The 23,562-nt window shown below is 38.3% G+C and overlaps 1 protein-coding gene across 2 annotated transcripts in view; it reads left to right on the top strand.

The window, feature by feature from the left end:
- SLC25A14 (solute carrier family 25 member 14) overlaps window positions 1-14,612 on the top strand; it is a 33,863-nt gene extending 19,251 nt beyond the window's left edge. The window contains exons 7-11 of one of the 2 annotated variants that reach the window (XM_010354804.2): window positions 169-264; window positions 6,231-6,355; window positions 7,145-7,280; window positions 13,147-13,227; window positions 14,176-14,612. In XM_010354804.2, coding sequence (XP_010353106.1) covers window positions 169-264; window positions 6,231-6,355; window positions 7,145-7,280; window positions 13,147-13,227; window positions 14,176-14,217 — 480 coding nt within the window. In that variant the 3' untranslated portion in view covers window positions 14,218-14,612. The remainder of the gene's footprint in view (window positions 1-168; window positions 265-6,230; window positions 6,356-7,144; window positions 7,281-13,146; window positions 13,228-14,175) is intronic. The other variant, XM_010354805.2, reaches the window with a different exon arrangement.
- The last annotated feature ends 8,950 nt before the right edge of the window (window positions 14,613-23,562 follow it).

The raw sequence follows: 23,562 nt of genomic DNA on the forward strand, positions 1-23,562 counted from the left end.
TACAGTTTAACTAATTAACTTATCATAATAGCAGATATTTTTCTGGGATTCCCGAATACTGCTTTTTAAATTTTAGATAAATTTAAAATGAATTTAAATGAATTTAAAATGAATTTAGCGTTTTGGTTCTCTCTGACAAAATAAAATGTTTACCTCTTTTCATTTTAGATTCGAATGCAGGCTCAAGGAAGCTTGTTCCAAGGGAGCATGATTGGAAGCTTTATCGATATATACCAACAAGAAGGCACCAGGGGTCTGTGGAGGGTAAGTACTCTTTTCCTGCTATTATTCTACACTCTCAGTTCCCACAATTTGCAAAGAATACTTTTTTAATATAAAGACATAAAATCGTGAATTATAATCCAAAAACTAATGTAAGAAACTCCTCATCTCCTTTGAAAGGCCCAAAACTTATCATTGGCCTTTTATTTCTGCATAATGTTTAGGGATTATATAGGTGGGGAAAGTTATTACATTATTTGAGATGGCCATTTCGATGATATTCACAGTGAATGTAGTTGTTCAGTGTATTTTTTTTTGCCAGTTTTGTACTAACATGATGATGTATGTCTTTGTAGTGCTTGTGTTCAAAAGCTGTTACCGGCCGTGTGCTGTGGCTCATGCCTGTAATCCCAGCACTTTGGGAGGCCAAAGTGGGTGGATCACTTGAGGTCAGGAGTTCAAGACCAACCTGGCCAATGTGGTGAAAGCCCATCTCAACTAAAAATGCAAAAATTAGCCAGACATGGCAGTGTACGGCTGTAGTCTCAGCTACTCAGGAGGCTGAGGCAGGAGAATTGCTTGAGCCCTGGAGGTGGAGGTTGTAGTGAGCCAAGATCACGCCACTGCACTCCAGCCTGGGTGACAGGGCGAGACTCTGTCTCAAAGAAAAAAAAAAAAAAAAAAAAGAGCTGTTACCTTAAACAATTTTTTAACCTAAAAAGTGTAACATGTACTGTAAAATATAGAAAAGTAAAAAGAAAAAAATCCAGTAGTCCCACTGCCTAGAGGTAATTTCTGTTAAACTTTTTGTCATATTATCTTTCAGTCTTCTATCTATACTTTGCTTTGCATCACTGTTGCTCTAACTTTTTAATCCCTAAGTGTTGTAATATTAATAAGATTATTAGTAGAATATACAGAGTGGAATGATAAATCTTTAATAGACTTTTAAATAAAAATGAGAGCTTTGCTATTTTTCTTTATAATTTTTCATAACAAAAATTTCAAGCATAAGGAAAAATTGAAAGAATAGAACTATGAAATACATACCTGTGAGCTGGATTCGATGACTGTTAAAGTTTGGTTGTATTTGCTTTATCTGTTTATGTGTATACACACAAACACTCTCTTTTCAGCTAAGCTAAATGAAAGTAGGTTGCAGACATCATGGCACTCAATTAAATACTTAATTATGCATCTCCTAAGAATAAGGATATTCTTCTACATAATAACAATACCATTATCATATCTAAGAAAATTAACAAGTCCCGAATACCTAATATCTAGCCTATATTAGAATTTCCTGTTAATGAGACCAGGCTAATTTATAATTTATTTTCTTCCTTCCTTCCTTCTTTTTTTTTTTTTTTTTTTTTTTATTTGACAGAGTCTCGCTTTGTTGCCTGGGCTGGTCTTGATCTCCTGGCTTCAAGTGATCCTCTGGCCTTGGCCTTACAGATGTGAGCCACCATGCCTGGCCAGGCTAGTTTTCTTATAAAATGTTTCCTGATTGTGTTTAAGTTGTTTCTCTGTCTTTTGTATTTCCTATAAACTGTAAGTAGGGTATATTGGCTTGATTAGATTCATGTTAAACATTTTTGGTAAGGGTGCTTCATAGGTGATGCTGTGTATTTCATACTGCATCACAGCAAGAGGCACATAATATTAGTTTGTCCCATGATTAGTGGTACCAAGTTTGATTATTTGGTAAGATGACGTCCACCAGATCTCGCCATTGTAAAACATAAGTTTTTTTTTCCCCCTCCTTTGCAATTAGCAAGTAATCTGTGAGGTGATAATATTCTAGTAACATGCGTATATCCTAATATCTAATCACCTTTCATCTAACTAATATCTAATCACCTTTCATCTAACTAATATCTAATCACCTTTCATCTAACTAATATCTAATCACCTTTCATCTAACTAATATCTAATCACCTTTCATCTAACTAAACACCTTTCATCTAACTAAACACCTTTCATCTAACTAAACACCTTTCATCTTTGCCTCCATTAATGGTCCTTGAGGTTTGCTTTTTGGTAATAGCAGGGTACACTTTCTTGATATATCTAATTTAAAGCCGGAAAATAGAACTAACTAGAACTTTCTCATAAACTGATGATAAGGAACAAAAACAGAGGAATAAATAGAATTGGAGATTTTTTCACAGGAGCATAGCTACTTTATATTTTATTGTAGTAAAAAGTAGACATAACGTAAAATTTGCCATCTTAACCATTTTCGATGGTTCAGTAGTGTTAAGTACATTCACATTGTTGTACAACTGATCTCCAGAACTCTTTAGGTCTTGTAAAACTGAAACTCTATACCCATGAAGCAGTTCCCCATTTCTCCTTCCCCTAGCCCCTGCCAACCCCATTCTATTTTCTGTCTCTATCAATTTGACTGTTATAGGTACTTCATGTAAGTGGAATCATATAATATTTATCTTTTTGTGACTGGCTGATTTTATTTAGCATAATATTCTCAAGGTTCATCCATGCGGTAGCATGTGTCAGAATTTCTTCCTTTTTAAGGCTGAATAATATTCCATTGTATGTATACACCACATTTTGTTTATCCATTCAACCATTGATGGACATTTGAATGGCTTCTGCCTTCTGCCTATTGTGAATAATGCTGCTGGGTAAATGGGTGTGCAAATATCTTTTTTAGACCCTGCTTTCAATTCTTTTGGTTATATAGCCAAAAGTGGAATTGCTGGATTATGTGGTAAATCTATGTTTATATTTCGAGAAACTGAACATAACTGTTTTTATGATCCAGTCTACTTACATGATCTAGCACCTAACATAAAGAAGCAAAGTACATTGTTGAATGTATTCTTCTGAGACAGACATATTTTATTTGCATGTTAAAAATACAGGACTTATTTTTCATTTCAACGAGAAAATATGTTTCCATTTTTCTTCAAACATGCTCATCTTTGTTTGTTTTATCTTCTCGCTCTGATTGTAACATGAATAATGAAAACATTTCACTTTCTTCCTAACTTCATTGTAAGAAAAAATAGCACGAGTACAAAAACAAAGTATAACTAGCACTTACCACAGATTTGGAGAGAGAGTAGCGTGGTGGGGACTGTGGTCCTGGAAAGCACAGTCCCCATTGAGAGAGGACAGCTACTCCTTAGCTCCAGCCCATTGCTGCCATGCATTGACGGTGAGTCCAGTGTGGTCAAATTTTCTGGCCTTTCAAGAGATGCTGGAAATCTGCATTTCTGTGTGAAATATCCTGATTTTTACATATTAACAGCCAATTCAGTCTTTTGGAAACACTGTGGGCCAGTCAAAACATGTCTATAGCCTGATTTTGGCCTGTGGGCTCCAGTTTGGGGCCTTTGTTCACCAAAGCAGTCTTCTGTGAAGGGTGCCCTCTTTATGAGAAGCAATTCAAAGAGCCAGCAAGGAAGGCACCCTTCGGCTAGCCAGCCATATCAGCACAATCAAGCATCTTGGCACAGCTGTGTCACTTCCACTTCATTTTATTTATTTATTTATTTGTTTATTTATTTATTTATTTTTTGAGACAGAGTCTCGCTATGTCGCCAGGCTGGAGTGCAATGGCACGATCTCAGCTCACTGCAACCTCCGCCTCCTGGGTTTAAGCAATTCTCCTGCCTCAGTCTCCCGAGTAGCTGGGATTATTATTATTAGTTTTTAAAGTGAAAGCATTTTTATTAAGTAAAGGAATAAAGAATGGCTACTCCATAGGCAGAGCAGCCCCACTTTATAAATTGAGTTTGGGAACTTAGAGATAACTGAAAACTTTTTAATATAGTAATTATACCAGAAAGCAGATGTCCGCATGGTATGTTATTTTCTATTTTAAATGACACCTAAACACAATTATAAAAGTAAAACATTCATTGTGAAAATGTAAAAAGAAATAGATAGGCATAAAAATGAAAATTAACATCTCTTACCTAATACCAGAGGAAAAAAATCTTTTGATGTATTTCGTTCTAATCCTTTCTAAGAATTTGGCATGTGCGTGTATACCTTTTCCCCTGAAGGTAGAATAATACTATATATAATTTTATGCCTTGCTTTATTTAACATGCTATCATAAGCATTTTCTTGTGTCATTAATAAATGTGTCTTTTAATGCACTAGCAACCCTGTGTTGCAATGGGGGCTGTGATAGGAGCATTGTGCTAGCGAGTGAAACCCTGGTAATGTTACCACAGCAGGACTTGTTAGTGAAGGACCACTTTCCCTTGACTTTTCCTCTTGCTTCTTCATACCTTTGCTGTCACCCTAGTGTTTGTCCTTTCTGCACATCTGAAAATTCTGTGAGTTAAACTTGAAAGCTCTCTTCTCCCCACTGATTTTTGCTTCATGATTTTATTTATAACAGCTTTATTGGGAAAATTCACATATTATGATGATAATTCCCAAATTCTTTATTGGGATAATTCACATAAAAGTCACCATCTTTAAAGTATATGATTTAATTGTTTTTAGTGTATTCACAGATTTGTGCAGCCATTACCACTGTCTAAGTTTAGAACATTTTCATTACCAAAAAGAAACCCTTACCCTTTTACCCATCACTTCTCATTTCCCCGAGCCCTCCTAGCTGTAGAGAACCACTGCTCTACTTTCTGTCTCTATAGATTTGCCTGATCTAGGTATTTCATGTAAATGGAATCAGGCAATATGTAGACTTTTGTGACTGGCTTCTTCCATTTAGCATACTGATTTTAAGGTTTATCCATGTTGCAGCATGTATCAGTACTTTATTCTTCTTTATGGCTGAATGTTAATTCCATTGTGTGGATATACCATATTGTATTTGTCACTTCATCAGTTAATGAGCATTTGGGTTCTTCGCCCATTTTAGCTATTATAAATACTGCTGTGAACATTTCTGTACACATTTTTGTATGAACATATATTTTCAGTTCTCTTGGGTATATACCTAGGTGTAAAATTGCTTGCTCATATGGTAATCTGTGTTTAACTTTTTGAGGAAATGCCAAATTGTTTTCCACAGTGGCTGCCCCATTTTACATCCCCACTGACAGCATATAAGGGTTCCTATTTCTTCACTTCCTCACCAACGCTTGCTCTTTTACTTATTTATTAATTAATTATTTTTTTTTTCGAGGCAGGATCTTGCTGTGTTGCCCAAGCTGGAATGCAGTGGTGCGATCATGGCTCACTGCAGCCTCAGCCTCCCAGGCTCAGGTGATCCTCCCACCTCAGCATCTCAAGTAGCTGCGACTACAGGCACATGCCACCATGCCTGGCTAATTTTAAAATCTTTTTAAGAGAGTTTTACTGTATTGCCCAGGTTTGTCTAGAACTCCTGCTCAAGTGATCCTCCTGCCTCAGCCTCCCAAAGTGCTGGGATTACAGGCATAAGCCACTGCACCTAGCCTTCTTTTGATTTACTTAAAAGAAAAATCATTATAGCCCTCCTAGTAGTTATGAAGTGGAATGTCCTTGTGGTTTTGATTTGCATTTCCTTAGTGACTAATGATGTTTAGCATCTTTTCATCTGCTTATTGGCCATTTGTGTATCTTTTTTGAAGGAAGTATCTTCAGGTCCTTTGGCCATTTTAAAATTGGATCGTTTGCCTTTTTTGTTGTAAGAGTTCTTTATATATTCTTGACACCAGTCCCTTATCAGATATATGAGTGGCAAATGCTTTTTTCTTTGTGTGTGTTGGCTCTTCACTTTCTTGGTGGTGTCTTTTGAGTCACCAAAGTTTTTAATTGTGATGAAGTCCAGTTGATCTTTTCCTTTCTTTTGTCTTTTGTGCTTTGGGTGTCATATCAATTATTTTATTTTTAGTATAGCGAGTGAATTGGAAATTTTTAAATGTTCCATTATTAGTCATTGATTTGAAAGAGTGACCTGTGTACTTCAGACTTGTATTTTTCTGTTACTTTTCAACTCCTGACCTATTTTGTTCACTCTAAGACATCATTCCCTTTATATTTCCTTGGTGCCTAATGTCACTTGTGTTTTGTAGGGTGTGGTTCCAACTGCTCAGCGTGCTGCCATCGTTGTGGGAGTAGAGCTACCAGTCTATGATATTACTAAGAAGCACTTAATATTGTCAGGAATGATGGGTGATACAATTTTAACTCACTTCGTGTAAGTAGGATGGGATGTGCTCATTTTATTTCCAGCATTTTGAGTACAAAAAGTCTCTTTTACTGAAATCCTCAGGTGGAATTTGATAACTGGTATGTATGGCCTAAATACCCTTGTCTCTTCTATTATCAGAACTTCAAGCCTTGTGAACACTTTATACTTCACAGAAATCCCAGGTGCTGTGGGGGCTTGGGTACTTGGGAATCTTTTCTAATACAGCAGCCTATTAGAGGTCTGTCTGATTTACATTTGTCCATACACAGCCTCTATATCTAATAAGCACAGCTATTATTTGCTTTGGTTAATTTTGTTTGAGAAAGCAAACTTTTCTCAATGGGAATCAGAAAAAAAGGGGTAAATAAGGTCTGTGAAACTAAAGCACAGTTTTTTTGGCTAAAGACTGTTGCTAATCTCACTTTACGTTTTCTTTGTCTTGCAACCTTTATGATAATTTTGTTACTCAGATGCATTTGGCATATGATGCTGTGGTTTGAAAAATTTATGTAACTAATAGGTGGTGCATGATGCTTTCTACTTAGGAATCTTATTAGGTTTAGAAACTCTCCTTTAAAAAGGAGGCTCAGTTTCAGATTGAAAACTGAAGGGACAGCCTTTGAATGATGTCTCTTTAGAAAAATTTCCTGTCTCTTTAGATTGTAATGAAAGGCCAAGTGCCAGGTTTTATCTGATGGGTCTGAGTTATATTGTACAGTTCACATTTGGCCTAATTTCTGTTTAAGTGGGCAGGGAGTGGAAGTGGGGTAAATCTACTTAAACTTTTCCTTTCAGTTCCAGCTTTACATGTGGTTTGGCTGGAGCTCTGGCCTCCAACCCGGTTGATGTGGTGCGAACTCGCATGATGAACCAGAGGGCAATCGTGGGACATGTGGATCTCTATAAGGGCACCGTTGATGGTATTTTAAAGGTAAGTACATTGTGGATTTGGGTTACAATTTGGTTTTCTTTGATGTCTTAGACCTTCCTTCAGTTCTTCTTATTAGTTGCTACATACCATTTTGAAGATGAAAGAATCTTATTTTTTCCCAGGTAGAAAAGCTGTCTCCTTAGCAATCTGCTAATTTGCAGTGGTACTTAATATAATGATTCCCATTTGAATGCTTTAAAATACAGGATACTTTTATTAATAGTATCATGTAGAATTAGTGATAGAAAAGACAGTATATCCCCCATATGCCTACTTCATACAACACAGAGACCCTGCAATAGATAACTCAGTACTTAAGGAAAAAAGCCTGTACTTTATTTCAGTTCAGGGTTATGCTGTTGTTCACTCTGGCTTTGAAAGTTCCTGCTGTTGTGTTTGTGGGAACTGAATATTCTAAAAGTATTACATAATTACTGGTGATATTATTGCTACTGAAAACAAATTGAGGCTAAAATATGATGTTGCCATATGGTTTCTTTCCTATTATCAGTTTTGTTTAACAATATTACATATTAGACACCATTTTAGTAGTTAGAGAGAAATTACAGATATTACAAAAGTACTACAGGTATACAAACAGATAATCAGTATAGCCTGATAAGTGATAAACTCAGAGTTCTCAATTTGGAAGCCTTGAGATAGGCTCCCTGTAGATGGTGGCATCTTGAATAACAATAACTCACATCCACTGAGTGCTTTTTTGTGTGTCAGGAACTGTCCTTATGAGACTTACGTGTATTCGTTCATTGAATCCTCACCATTACCCCACGAGGTAGACACTGAAGCACTGAAAAATTAAGTAAGCTGCCTAAGGTTTCACAGCCATTAAGTAGAACTGGAATTTAAACTCGGATCATTTGACCTCAAACTGACATTTACCTCTCCATTATGGTGCTTTCCTCATATTGGTGGCCAAGGGTTAGATTATAAAGGATACTGAATGCTATATTGAGGGCTTGAACTTTTTTTTAACTTGTCAGGGAGCTGTTGAAAGTTTTTAATCAGATGAGCTTTGCATTTTAAATAGATCATTTGGCTTTGTGGAGACTGGATCTACCACAGTGGTTCCTCATCTTGGGTACACATTGGAATCACTTGGGGGAACTTTCTCAGCTGCCTCCTCTACCTTAGACCAATTAACTCAAAACCTACGGAGTAAGGTCCAGGTGTCAATACTTTAAACTGTATCAGGTGACTGCAATGTTCACCCAAGGTTGAAGACTACTAAGGGGATAAGCCTGGAGCAGTGATTCTTAAAAGTTTAACATGCATCAGAATCACCTGGAGGGCTTGTTAAACTGCCGTTCACTTGGACCCATCTCCAGATTCTGATTTAGTAAGTATGGAGTGGGACCTGGAAATTTGCATTTTTAACAAATTCCCATGCAATACTGATGTTGCTAGTCTGGAGACCACACTTTGAGAACCACTGACCTACAGATAGGGAAGCTGAATAGAAGGCTCTTGTAATCTGAGAAAGAGGGGATGAAGGCCTGAACTTGAGCATGATAATGGAGATATAGAAGGTGGGACAGAGTCAAGAAAGAATTAGTTGACAGAGTCAACAGGATTTGGTTGACTAGATGTGGAGAGGTGTGGGAGAAAGGAGGTGTCAAAGATAAGTTCTGGGTTTTTGGAGTTGGTGACCAGGTGGTGACATTCATTGACAGAGGCATCACAAGAGGAGCAGGTCTTGGGGGAGACATCATAGTTTTGGATACTCAGTTTGATGTGCATGAGGAAAATCCAGTGGATACATTTGGATATTCTAGCCCTGACTCAAGACAGGGTTCATGGATATAGATAAAAGCCCATGGAGTCATTAGCACACAGGTGGTATATAACTGTGGAGAGAGTTGACCAAGGAGAGTAGGTAGAAGAGTTCACAACCTTTTTGCCTTCCCAGCGTACTGGAATACTATAAAGTTCTTTCCTGTAATAATGATTGACTGAGGCAGCAATTCTCAGACCCTGGAAAGTATAGTTTGGCAAAAGCCCCCATTGGTATTTCTGCATTTGACAATCACTGGTGTAGAGGGAAGAGCACTGGGCCAAGGAAAGAACACTGCGGAATACCAATTTTTATTTATTTATTTATTTATGCCCAGGCTGGAGTGCAGTGGCGTGATCTCATCTCACTGCAACCTCTGCCTCCTGGGTTCAAGCAATTCTCCTGCCTTAGCCTCCTGAGGAGCTGGGATTACAGGCACCCGCCACCACACCCGGCTTATTTTTGTATTTTTAATAGAGACAGGGTTGCACCATGTTGGTCAGGCTGGTCTTGAGCTCCTAACCCCGTGATCCGCCTGCCTTGGCCTCCCAAAGTGTTGGGATTACAGGCGTAAGCCACCGTGCCCTGCCCGGAATACCAATTTTTAAGATCTTGGCAGATGAGGAACCTAGGAAAGACACCAAAGATGTGGAAACTTAGAGAGTAGTGTCATGGGAGCCAAAGGAGTTAATAAGTTTCAAGAAGAAATGAGTGGTTACTTAATGTCACATACAATAGAGATCTAATATGATAAGGACTGCAAAGAGTCTGTTGGATTTAATATTTTTTGCAAGGTTTGGTGAATTGGTGTTTGCAAAAGCCAGTTGCTGTGCATTGAGGAGTTTGTTTGATTATTCATTCAAGTAATAAAAAAGAAAAAAATCAAACTGACGCTTGAAGAGCGCCCCCCCCCCGACCCGCCACCAAAAAAAGAAAGAAATGTTTGTCTTATGTGCTAAGCACTGTTCTAGGTTGTTGAAGATGTGTTGGTAAACCATAATGTTCCTGTCTTTATGACACTTAGATTCTAATAGAAGGAGATAAACACAGGAAGTAATAATAGATAGACAAGTGTAAGAGCACTGTTTCAAGAAGATTGGCTAAAAGATTTACTATACAATAATATAGTAATAGCTAATATTTATTGAATGCTTATTCTGTCCCAGGCACTGTACGTAGAGTATATCCTTTAACTCTCACAGCAACACTATGGAGTAGATATTATCTTTCCTATTTTATAAAGGAGGAAACGTAGGTTCAGAGTAGCTAAGTAATAACTTACACAAGATTACATAGCTAATAAGAGGCAGATCTGAGACTTAATCCACAATCTGTCTCATTCCAAAGTTTCTACTTACAACCACTATGCTGTTTTGAATCTGCAGAAACATGTTTTTATGTTGGTAGTAACCTTTAGGTACTTACATTTGCTCACTCATTTACTCACGTGCTACTAAAAATTTTTAATAGCAGTCATTTTTTAAAATGACTTTGTTCTATTTTGCCATTATGTGTAATAGCGTCATACTTTATTATTTTGTCTGTACTTATCTATAGAAGTTCTTTGTTTTCACACAACTGCCTTATGCCAAAAGGTGCCTCCCAGTTCTCATGTTGTGAAGAAATTGGTCACTGTTTTTGGAAATTTATAAAGATTCAAGCCGGGTGCTGTGGCTTGCATCCTGTAGTCTTAGCTACTCGGGAGGATTGCTTGAGTCAGAGTTTGAGGCTGCAGTGAGCTACGTAGGCTTGCCACTGCACTCCAGTCTAGGCGACAGAGCATGACCATGTTTCTTAATTAAAAAAAAAAAGATCCAGATGGCTCATAAGAGTGTTAGAGACCCTTACTGTTTTTGTGTTCACCTCTTCAACAAATACTTACAGGAAAATTCCTTGTGCCAGACACTGTGTTAGGTGGTGGTGACACAATAGTGAACAAACAAAGCTAGTTTCTGATCTCTTGGAGATTACATTCTAGTTGAGGGAGACACAATAAACACACAATGCACAGTATAATTTTAGATAGAAATAGATGCTATGCAGAAAACAACAGCATATTGCAATAGTGACTCAGTAGTGGGGAACTACTTCAGCAAGGATGGTCAAGAAAAACCTCTGAGGAGGTGACATTTGAGCTGAGATCTGAATGATGATGAATTGGCCGTGAGAGCTGGGAGAAAAGCATTTCATAAAGAGGGAACAGGTTACTAAAGGTCTGAGTTAGAAATAAGCTGGACATGTTCAAGGGTTAGAAAGAAAGCTAGTGTGGCTGAGTGTGTGGTGAATGAAGGGAGAAACTAGTAGGAAATGAAACTGGAGAGAAAGGCAGCAGCTAAATCATGTGGGATCCTACAGGTCTTTGCAGAGAATTTGTAATTAGAATGAAATCCACCAGGAAGCCATTTGAGAGCTTTAAGCAGGAAGTGATATGCTCTGATTTATAATTTTAAAAGATTGTTCTAGCTTCTAGGTGGAGATTTTAGACCAATTAAAAGTCTATTGTGGTAGTCCAGGTAAGAGATTATGAGATTGGATGGTCTCTTAGAGGTCTCTTGTCATTTAACAGTCTAGGTTCTAGGTTATTCACATCTGGGCTTTATTTGGGGTGATTTTCACAATTTTCCAACATCAGTTTTTGTCCCAGACCTTTACTATTTGCTGAAGATCCACTGGGGGAAACATATTACCACTATATCTTCATAAATATTGTGCTTATTATTTTACTGTTTGTTCCCAAAAGTGGTTAGTAAGGATAATTATCTCTAGTATACTTAATGAACAGGATGGGATAAAGGATACTTACAACTTTGGCTTCTCATATTATTGTCTTATACAAATATTTCCTTTTTGTAGAATTGTGGTGGGTTTCACTTCACTATTGGAAAGGCAAAATAACATTTTTCAATGTCTAACACAATGCCTAGCACACTGTAGTTACTTAATAGATATTTGTCCATTATATATGAACCATTTCTGCTGGCTAAATTCAGCACATGCCACCAGTTTATAATGTTTATGCATAATTTATCATTTAATTATCATAACCATGTATATAAGATCCCTGTTGTATAAAGTAGGAAACCAAAACTCAAAACACTTCACATTTTTCTTCATGTAATCCTCAAAGCATTCACATGAGGTAGGCCATGGCATTATATAGATTTATAATGATGAAACAAACTCAGAGAAGAATAATGACTTGCCCAACTTTCTATTTTCTTACCTTGCTTTAGTTTTCTTTGTAGCACTTATTTTTGGATATAATATATATCAATTTGTGTATTTGTCAGCCCCACTAGAATATACACTCCATGAGGGTAGAGACTGCTGTGTAGGTTACCTATTGCTGTGTAACAAATTATTCCAAAACTCACTGCCTTAAACATTTGTTATTTTGTAGTTTCTATGGGCCAGGGATTGCAAAGCAGCTTAGCTGAGTTGATTCTAGCTTAGGCTGTCTCCTGAGGTTGTAGTTCATATGTCAACTAGGGTTGCTGCCATCTAAAGGCTTGACAGGCTGGGATAGCTGCTTCAATGATCACTCATGCAGCTGTTAGCCGGAGCCCTCAGTTCCTCACCATGTAGGCCTCTCTTCATCGTATAGCAGATGGTTTCCTCTAGAGTGAATGAATCTAAGAGAGAATAAGGCAGATGCTTTATTATATATAATATATATTTTATAACCTAGCAATGGAAGTGACATATGTTCACTACTACCATATTCTGTTGGTAACACAGACCAAATACTATGAGGTGGAGGCTACACAAGGGTACAAATAACTGGAGGTAGGGTTCATTGGGGGCCATCTTGGAGGCTGGCTACCATAGACACTTCTTCTGCCTTGTTTATTAGTATATTCCCAACATCAAGAATGGTGCTTTGCTTATGTATGGTAGGTAAATATTTATTGATTAAGTGGGTGGATGGATTTAGACTACAGATGAATTTAAAATGGACCTTCAGAGAAAAGACTATTCATGGAGCCGTAAGTTGCTCTGAGGTAGGAGTGGAAGGTGATGTCAAATGTAGAGAAAGGTGAATTCACTCTGTTTTTGGTTATATCTTTCCTGCAGATGTGGAAACATGAGGGCTTTTTTGCACTCTATAAAGGATTTTGGCCAAACTGGCTTCGGCTTGGGCCCTGGAACATCATTGTATCCTTTGAGAGGATGAAAGCAAGGGCTTCAAGCTCCCAGATAATTCTAGGCTATGGGAAGGAAAATTTGATTATTAAAGCCTTTTAGGCTAGTGAGAAACTCAAGCATCCCATTGGTGACCCTTGAGAATGGAATTAAGTAGAGAAACAGCTTTCAATTGGAGGCTAATACAAACTAAAGGGGATGGAAAAGATATGTCAAACGTTACTCTTTAAAACAAAATGACAACAAACACAGCTAATCTGGAAGGGGCTATGAAGTTTTTAGAAACCCTGATGGAAGAAGCCTACAGGAAAGTCCATGCTGAGGTGGTTCAGATTTCCTACCCCTAACTGTAGGACCAAAATAGCTGGGAAATAAAAACAGGACAGAAGACATTCATGGGGTGACAGAATCCACAGCCAAGTAGGGTTCTTTCTTCATGGGTGAATCTGTCTTCTTCAGTTGTGTTTAAAGTGCCTCCTAAGTGCAGAGCCATGTATTGGATACTGTGTGTGGTGTTGTGTGTTTAATGGCAAGCACCACAGCGTTGGAAAGTAATTCCCTGCCCTTGTGGGGTCTGTAGGCAGAGAGAGGGTATCTCGTTCCCTCTTGGAATCACTCTGATCTTATATGTTATCATTGATGTTCTTGGTTACTCTGTGTGAGTGTGTGTCTGTGTGTGTGTGTGTGTGTGTGTGTGTGTGTGTTTGTCCTGTTTCCCCCTGAAGACTACAAATATATTAAGAGTTTTACTCTGTTTATGTTGTTCGATGCTAGTGATCTAAATGGGCACATGGTAGGCACTCAACACATGCTTGATTTGACAGGTGGTGTTTTAAAAAAGATTTTAAAGCAAATGAAGCTTAGAATAGCATAGACTAATTTTAAGAGAATGCAATGCTAATTTTAGAACTAGCTTTGGCTTTCAGTGTCAACCTGGTAATCTTCCTTGACTTACTCCAGTTTTTTATTACATATGAGCAGCTAAAGAGGCTTCAGATCTAAGAACTGAATTATATGTGAGCCCAGCCCTGCCAGCCTTTCTACTCCTTTGCCCTTTTCCCATGTTCTGATGTATTTTGACAATGTCGTAAGTGTTTACCAAGCCGTTGGTCTCCTAAGAGCCTCCTGACAGAAGAACAGTGGGGTGGTTCAAAGTTATTTCTATGTTTGTGTTACCATGTTAACTTTTCCCCGAGAGAAAGTGTTAACATTGAGACTCTGGCCCCAGATTGGTATCTTCTATGAAGATGGATACTGATGGGTGACATTGAAAACGGCCTGCTTTCCAAATGTGGTTAAATGTAATTGGTTAGCCCCAGACTTGGGCTAGAGCAGAAGGCATAGGCCAGATGTGTTACAGACCTCGGTTCTCATTAAAGTATTTATTGGCAGAATCACTTTGTCTTTGTCTTCATTTACTATTTTCTCCTTTGCCAACTCTTGAAATTACATTCTCCAGAGAGTAATAAAGAGAAGATGTCTATGAAATTGAGACTGGACTCTTAAAGTGCACTTTGATGAGACAAGAATGGGTGCATTGTGTTTTCCTACTGCCATTCATGGTCATAATGCCAGTGCTAAACATTGGGCAGGTGGTTCTTTCTTAAACATGAATAAACAAGCAAGTGGCTCATTTGGAAGTTTCTACAGGTAAAAAGCTAAAAAAAAAAAAAAGGCTTAAAATAGAGGCCTGTTGCCAGGGTTCTAATCATCTTACAGGTGTAAAGTTCTGGCTACTTTTTTTGTACTGGAACAGAGCCCGGCTCATTGTAGGCACTCAGATATTTGTGGAATTAATAGTTCTTCATCTTTATCCATTCATTAAGTTGTTCAACATTTATTATGTATCTATTATGTCTAGATTCTGGGACTATAAAATGACTAAGATATAGTGTCTGTTTTCAAGCTCACATTATAGAGGAAGAACAGATTTGTAAGTAAATAATTACAGTAGGACCTAAATACTATGTGAGAGATAAACAAAATGCAGTGTGGGAGCACAGAGGAGGAACAGCCTTACCTAGAGGATTTGCCAAAGGCTTCATAGCAGAAATGACACTTGAGCTGAGACAGAGGAAGAGTCGATGTTACCATGAGGATAAGGCATTATACATTTTGACAAATGTATAATATGTATCTATCATTATAGAATCATATAGAATGGTTTCACTGCCCTAAAAATCCTCTATGTTCCTCTTATTCATTCCTTCCTCTCCCCTAACCTCTGGCAACCACTGAGGCTTTTTACTGTCTCCATGTTTTTGCATTTTCCAGAATGTCGTATAGTTGGAATCATACTTTTCAGACTGGGTTTTTAAACTTACTTATATACATTTAAGGTTCCTCCATGTCTTTTCATGGCTTGATAGGTCATTTCTTTTTAGCACTGAATAATATTCCGCTGTCTGGATGTACCAGTTTATTCATTCACCCACTGAAGGACATCTTGGTTGCTTCCAAGTTTTGACAATTATGAATCAAACTGCTATAAATATTTGTGTGTAGGTTTTTGTGTAGACATTTTCAACTCATTTAGGTAAATATAATACCAAGGAGCACAATTGCTAGATAGTATGATAAGAGTATGTTTAGTTTTGTAAGAAACTGCCAAACTGTCTTGTGAAGTGGCTGTACCATTTTGCATTCCCAACAGCAATGAATGAGAGCTATTGTTGCTCCACATCTTCTCCAGCTTTTGGTGCTGTCATCGGTTTGGATTTTGGCCCTTCTGATAGGTGTGTAGTGGTATCTCATTGTTTATATTATTAATTTTTAAAAACATTTACTATATTCATCAGATACCCTACTTATCCCCAAATTAGCAAAAGGGAGCCCATTTTTTTTTTTCACAATAGTACAGGCTGAAAATAGTTTCTTTTTCTGTTGCCCAGGATGGAGTGCAGTGGCGTGATCTTGGCTCACTGCAACCTCCACCTCCCGGGTTCAAGCGATTCTCCTGCTTCAGCCTCCTGAGTAGCTGGGATAACAGGCGCCCGCCACCATACCTGGCTAATCTTTTTGTATTTTCAGTAGAGACCGGGTTTCACTATGCTGACCAGGCTGGTCTCGAATGCCTGACCTCAGGTGATCCATCCGCCTCAGCCTCCAAAGTCCTGGGATTACAGGTGTGAGTCACTGTGCCCGGCCTGAAAATAGTTTCTTGAAGGATTTATATCCATTGCAAAATGGCTTTAATTCACCTCAACCTAAATATTATTCCTTCAGAAAAACCTTCCAGTGATTTCCTCTCCCCCAATGTAAATAACTTTCCTCATTATAATTTCATATATCACATATCAGAATTTATATCTATGTATTATATGTGTGTGATTATTTCACTAATTTCTGTATCTCCCCTCATTTGGGGTTCCATGAAAATAGGGATTATGTCAGTTTTGTTCACTACTGGGTTCTCAGTGCTTTATACAGTTAAGTGCACTTAGTACACATTTGTTAAATGAGTAAACGAATTGGTCTGTATCCAAAGGATCTGATTAAATGCCTAAAACATAGGAAAGGTTCAACAAATATTGTGGAATTTAAATTGAATTAAATTAAAATTTGATTAACTGGGCGTGGTGGCCTGTAATCCCAGCTACTAGGGAGGCTGAGGCAGGAGAATCGCTTGAACCCGGGAGGCGGAGGTTGCAGTGAGCCAAAATCATGCCACTGCACTCCAGCCTGGACGACAGAGCAAGACCCCGTCTCAAAAAATAAAAAAAAAATAAATTTTGAATTATTAGGAAAACGGCTGTAAGCTAAGGATTACTAAAGGTATGAGCAAGTAGGGCAGTGTTTTCCATGGTTTTAGTACCATATATCTGCTGGTGACTTCCAAATATACATCCTCAGCCCATACTTCTCCCTTGAACTCCATACTTCTATGTCCCACTGCTTATTTTACATCACTCTTAAAGTCTAATAGGCACAAATTGGGTTCAGTGGCACACATCTGTAGTCCCAGCTAACCCAGGAGGCAGAGGCGGGAGGATCACTTGAGCCCAGGAGCTCAAGGCCAACCTGGACAACATAACAAGACCCTGTCTCTAAAAAATAAAGTCTAAATGTCACTTCACAAAACAAAATTCTGGATTTGCCCCTAAAAACCCTTTTAGTGGCTCAGGCCTTGAAGTAATCCCTAATTCTGCTTGCTCTCTTCCACGACCCACATCCTTTCCCCTAGCAAGTCGTATTTGAAGGGATAAAATGATAACCAAAATTTGTAGGTTGTAAGATGCAAAAACTTTCAACTTTTTCCCCCTTTTTTCTGAGAGGCTGGAGAATGAAACAACTCAGATAATAATAGCTAATTAATAGTTTAATTAATAATTATTAACTATTAATAATAGGTAATACAGAGTATGGGTTTTATTATATGCCAGGTACTGTTTAAGTATATTGTGTTTATACTCTGTCTACATCCTTATAACCAGCCCTATGAGAGTAGGTACAATTCTGCTTTTTCAGATGAGAAACTGAGGCACAGAAAGGTGAAATACGTTTGCCTCTAAAACATGACAGAGTCAGTATTCTAGCCCAGGCAGTCTGGCTCATGATCCCATACTTACAATCACTGTGCTTGAAGTGTACTGACTTAACCTTGTCCAGTGTCACTTAAAGTTTATGGCAGGTGAGCAGTAAAGAATATTGATTTCATTAATTCCCCTATCTTTATAGCACCCTGGGAGAAAGAAGGTCAATAGTTTTTGTGGTTGGTCACTCTTTATCACTTAACGCTAATACTGGATTAAGATTATTTTCCTGGAGACCTGTGACTGCAAATACATCACTTCCCCTTTCTCCACTTTCTCCCACTTCTCCCTCTTCCCTTTGTTGGCCTTTCTTCTCCATGACTTCCTTCACTGCTCCACCCCCTTCTTCCTCCAGTCTGAGGACAGTTCACTAGGGGTAGCACAACAGGGTTCAAAAAGAGGGTCTTGCAGTCAGAGATGACACACCAGAACAACATGAACTTCTTCCTGTTGTATGTAAGACCATTTGTTGAAGAATGTGGAATTATTGATACAGATGCCACTAGTTTGAAATTCAGTAATTTGGACATGGGACTAGGCTTTCCACCCTTTCTCCTCCAATGGAAAGAAAAATTTTCTTATGCTTATAAACAAATTTATAGGAGGAATGATTATATGAACCTGATTATAAATTAAATCTCTATTCACCAAAGCATGTCACTAAGGGGTAATATTTTTATTAGCCTAATCCAGTCAGGATGTTTCATGTAAATTAATGTAATAAAATTACTGAGTATTAAAAAATAAATATCTTCATGTCTTCTCAAAATGGCCGTTTCTCTCTCTCTCTCTCTCTTTCTATATATATATGTGTGTGTGTGTGTGTGTGTGTGTGTGTGTGTATTTGTTTGTTTGTTTTTGAGATGGAGTCTCCCTCTGTCGCCCAGGCTGGAGTGCAGTGGTGCAATCTTGGCTCACTGCACCCTCCGCCTCCCGGGTTCAAATGATTCTCCTGTCTCACTCAGCCTCTCAAGTAGCTGAGATTACAGGCATGCGCCACCACACTCGGCTAATTTTTGTATTTTTAGTAGAGACGGGGTTTCGCTATGTTGGCCAGGCTGGTTTTGAACTCCTGACCTCAGGTGATCCACCCACCACGCCCTCCAAAAGTGCTAGGATTACAGGTGTGAGCCACCTCACCCGGCCAATAATTTTTATTTCTGAGGTTTCACTGTTAAAAGATATTTCTTCTCTCTATTCAGTGTCTCAGCATCAGAATTCAGTTGTATTTTGGACTGTGCTTTACTTAGTATAAACACTTCATGCATCCTTGTCTCCCATTTATTTTGTAAATAAGAAAAACCATTTAACACTTTCATTGTATAAGATTACTAAGGGACCTGGTAATATTAAAGTGGTGGTTGGAATTTTGGATAAGAAATGTTTGGATTATGAGTCTGTTTTCCACATTTGAAATGATCTCAGAGCCATTCAGCTATAATTTCTTGGTTTAGTTTTCTCACCTTTTTTTTAAACTACTTCTGAGATGATATAATACCCATTTGCTTTTCTATAGGAAATGCTTTCATATTTGTTGAATGACTCAATGGACACATCTGCAAAAATACTAAGGAGGGATTGGTGGGTAAAAGCACATTGAACAGTTTTGTTAGACAGCATGGCATTTTACTGGGCCTGTGACTGTGTTATCTCAACAAGTTTATCAGCTTTTTAGTGGCTTAATGTCAACACAATTGAGATAGAACTGGAACTGATATGGATGTATCATGGTAAATGAGAACTGTGATTCAATCATGGGATTGTTGGGCAACATATACCAAATAAAAACAAACCTAAGCAGATGAAGAGAGCCCCTCAGGCTCTTGGCCCTACGGGGTTTTAGTTTCCCCAGTGCTTGATAGCAAGTGAATCCCGTCTGCCCCATTGTGTACAAGGCGTTTTGAAACAAACAGGAACTGCTTTGTGCATTAAAACAGACTCTTAGACTCTTAGCAGCTGCATCAGTCGTTTCTAGGACTCCTCATGAGAGGGCTCTTTGAGCCCAGTGGCTGATTATGGTCCCAACAGCTTGTAAATCTAGGGAACATATGGCTGAGTAGTAGCATGTTAAGCTCTCATGCACTTTACCCTGCCATGGTTGATCCATTAGGTGAAGCATATCTTGCCCTTTCAGCAAACTGTAAGACTATGGCTTCAAGGCTTCATTCAGCAAATTCAAGAATGGTTTCTTAGCTCTGTGTGAAAATGTTTTCTTATTCTCATGTCTACTTAGCATTTTATGGAGCAACTACATCCGAAAATTCTAAGAACCAAAACACTGAAATCGATATCTGGATATGACACTGCGCTGTATTGATGATGAAGTTATACTCTGTGAGAGGCATTCTTAAACTACTGTGTTCTGTTATTTCAGATTTCTGAATTTGCAGAAGGCAGATGAACCCTAGCAGTAGGCCGTATCAAAAAGTTTTCTTTTGTAAAACAATAATAATAATAATAATAATAATAATAATAATAAAAGCAACTTGTTAACTTCCTTAGTATGGTTTATTCTTTCAGGAAGCCATGTGCTTTTATCTCTTTGGGATATTCCTATCAGTGTGGTCTGTTCATTTATGGCTCACCTATGACTTCTCTTAGCAGATATCTCAGGGAAATGTTACACTTCAAGAAATGCCAGCAGAAATGTGAATCAAAATTCTTGGCCCGGTGCAGTGGCTCATACGTGTAATCCCAGCACTTTGGAGGGCCGAAGTGGGTGGATCACGAGGTTAGGAATTCAAGACCAGCCTGGCCAATATGGTGAAATGCTGTCTCTACTAAAAAAATACAAAAAATTAGCTGGGAGTGGTGGTGTGCACCTGTAGTCAGAGCTACACAGGAGGCTGAGGCAGGAGAATTGCTTGAACCTGAGAGGCAGAGGTTGCAGTGAGCCAAGATCGTGCCACTGCACTCCAACCTGGGCAACAGAGTGAGACTCCATCTCAAAAAAAATTACTTATAAATATTTAATGCTCCTTGATCTAGTAATACTGCTTGGTGAATTTATTCTAAGGAATGGGACAGAGACATGCCAATGATTTATATACAAAGATATTTATCATGGTATTATAACAGAAATTAGAAATAACCTAAGTTTTAGCACACTATAGAGAAATAGTTAAAGTATTGTATCATTTGTTGAAAAAGCATGTAACCATTACAAGTTGTGTTTTTGAAAAAGACTTGATGACAGAGGAAAATATACACAATATAATGTTAAGTGAAAAAAAACAGATGAAGGAGAATAACAGTGGTCATCTCTGGATAGTATAATTATGGGTAACTTTGTGATTTCCTATGTTTGCAAAATTTTTTTAATGAATAAAAGTTGTTTTTATAATTGTAAAAGAAATAGTAAATATCATTTATATATCAATCTATACCTCTAGAAGATATCCCAGCAAAGCTGGGGCAATTTTAGTACATAACTCTCAATAAATGTTTGTTAGATAGGTAAGTGGATGGACAGACAGACGAATGAATGAATGACAATTGGCATTTGTAGGCACCACCACTGAATTTATAAGATTGCAGAAATAACAAGTGAAGATTTGTTAATTAAAAGGAGAAAATTCCAGACCAGTCAGCAGTTTGAAGGATGACGTGGAAAGTACTGAAGGAGCCACAAAATTGAGTGGCTGACAGTAGCTGAGGAATTGTGGTCTGTCATTGGGTCCATTGCTATTCTTGTTTCTGCTGATTCTATGTGTGTCCTTAAGTATCTTGTGCCTGCTGTTTTCACTGGTCTCTATTCAGTTTGGCCAGTGACTGAGCATGGTGAGAATGAAATCAAGGTCATGAGTTCAATTCCCATTTGAACCAGTTAACACTTCTCCTTCTAGGGAGGAGATATCCCAAGGCTATCTCTGGCTGACACTGGACATATGGATAAGCAGGGGTGTGGTGGTCAGGGCAACCTGCCTCTAACACTTCTGAAACCACTTAAAACACCTCTGTACAGAGGGCTATAGTGTCCTTATGTTCTTTGAGAATAGTCCTCTGAAATTGAGGTGCTGATATGTATAACATTTCCTACCTAAGGAATTAATATAAAACTTAGTCATGTTACAATTTTTATTACAAATTCAGCCTGGTGCAGTGGCTTCCTCCTGTAATCACAGCACATTGAGAGGCTGAGGTGGGAGGATCACTCAAGACGATCATGAACAACATAGGAAAACCCTGTCTCTACAAAATATAAATAAATTAGCTGGGCATGCTGGCATGTGCCTGTGTTCCCAGTTACTCAGGAAGCTGAGGTGGGAGGATCGCTTGAGTCTGGGAAGTTGAAGCTATAGGGAGCCATGATCACAACACTGCACTCCAGCCTGGGTGATGAGCGAGACCCTGTCTCTTAAAAACACCACAAATTCACAGTAAGCTGTTCATGGAAATAATAAATGGGACTGATTGGCTTACATTGCATCCTACAAGGTATTATAATATCTGGGATGTTTTTATCACCTTGCTGAACTAAATCTGGCTTCTTGGTAAGCCCATCAGGAGATAACAGTAGATGTGTGAATGAAATCTAAATGTTTCCAGTACATTCCCTTGTCTGTGAAGGAGCCTGCATCAAAGAAAGCCATTAGACTTTTGCGTAGCATCCTGTATGTCTGCTCTTGGTGACTTATTAAACACAGTGTTTTGAGACGGAGTCTCACTGTCACCCACGCTGGAGTGCAGTGGCGCGATCTCGGCTCACTGCAATCTTGGCCGCCCAGGTTCAAGCGATTCTCCTGCCTTAGCCTCTTGAGTAACTGGGATTACAGGCACCTGCCATTGCGCCCGGCTAATTTTTGTATTTTTAGTAGAGATGGGGCTTCACCATATTGGTCAGGCTGGTCTTGAGCTCCTGACCTCATGATCCACCTGCCTCAGCCTCCCAACATGCTAGGATTACAGGCGTGAGCCACCGTGCCAGGTGAAACACAGTGCTTTTAATTATGATTACTCTTAAATCCAATTACCATACTAGTGCCAGTGCCTTGTTTGTATCTGCTCTGTCTTGATACTGCTAAGGTATTAGATTTATTGTTTGTCTTTTTTAACCTGAATCACCTCTCATTACTCATTTTTAAAAATCTTATTCAGGTGTTGAGGAATTCATAGTTCTGAGTCCAATTGTCCTTGTCCTATATGACATAATATCTGAATATGAGGGACTCCCTTAAATGGGTCAACTGACTGTTTAGTTCAGGGTGTTTAAGGAAGAGGAAGAGAACTGACATTTTTGAGCACTAACAGTGTGCTGTAGTTTACTAGATATTTATGTATATATTATCTGAGTTAATCTTCAATATAACCATGTAAAGTAGGCATTATTACCCCACTTTGATGAATGAGGGATCTAGTTTGAGAATTTAAATGACTGAATTCTCATTTGAACACTGGTCTGTTGGATTTCAAGACCTGTGATTTTTCCACTGCACATACTGACTCCCAGGGGTAACAGAGTTTCTTAGATTGAACCTAATAACACACTGATCACCTGTCCTCCCCTCCCCTCCTGCTTTTCTGTATTTAAATATATATATATTTTATTTTTAATTGATAAATAATTGTATATATTACATGGGGTACAATGTGATGTTGATATATATATGTTTAAAATGTGGAATGATTAAATCAGGCTAATTTACTTTTTTTTTTTTTTTTTTGAGACAGAGTCTCGCTCTGTCACCCAGGCTGGAGCACAGTGGCACGATCTCGGCTCACTGCAAGCTCTGCCTCCTGGTTTCACGCCATTCTTCTGCCTCAGCCTCCCAAGTAGCTGGGACTACAGGTGCCCGCCACCACGCCCGGTTAATTT

Source organism: Rhinopithecus roxellana, chromosome 7 (assembly GCF_007565055.1).
Source record: "Rhinopithecus roxellana isolate Shanxi Qingling chromosome 7, ASM756505v1, whole genome shotgun sequence".
Classification (NCBI taxonomy): Eukaryota; Metazoa; Chordata; class Mammalia; order Primates; family Cercopithecidae; genus Rhinopithecus; species Rhinopithecus roxellana.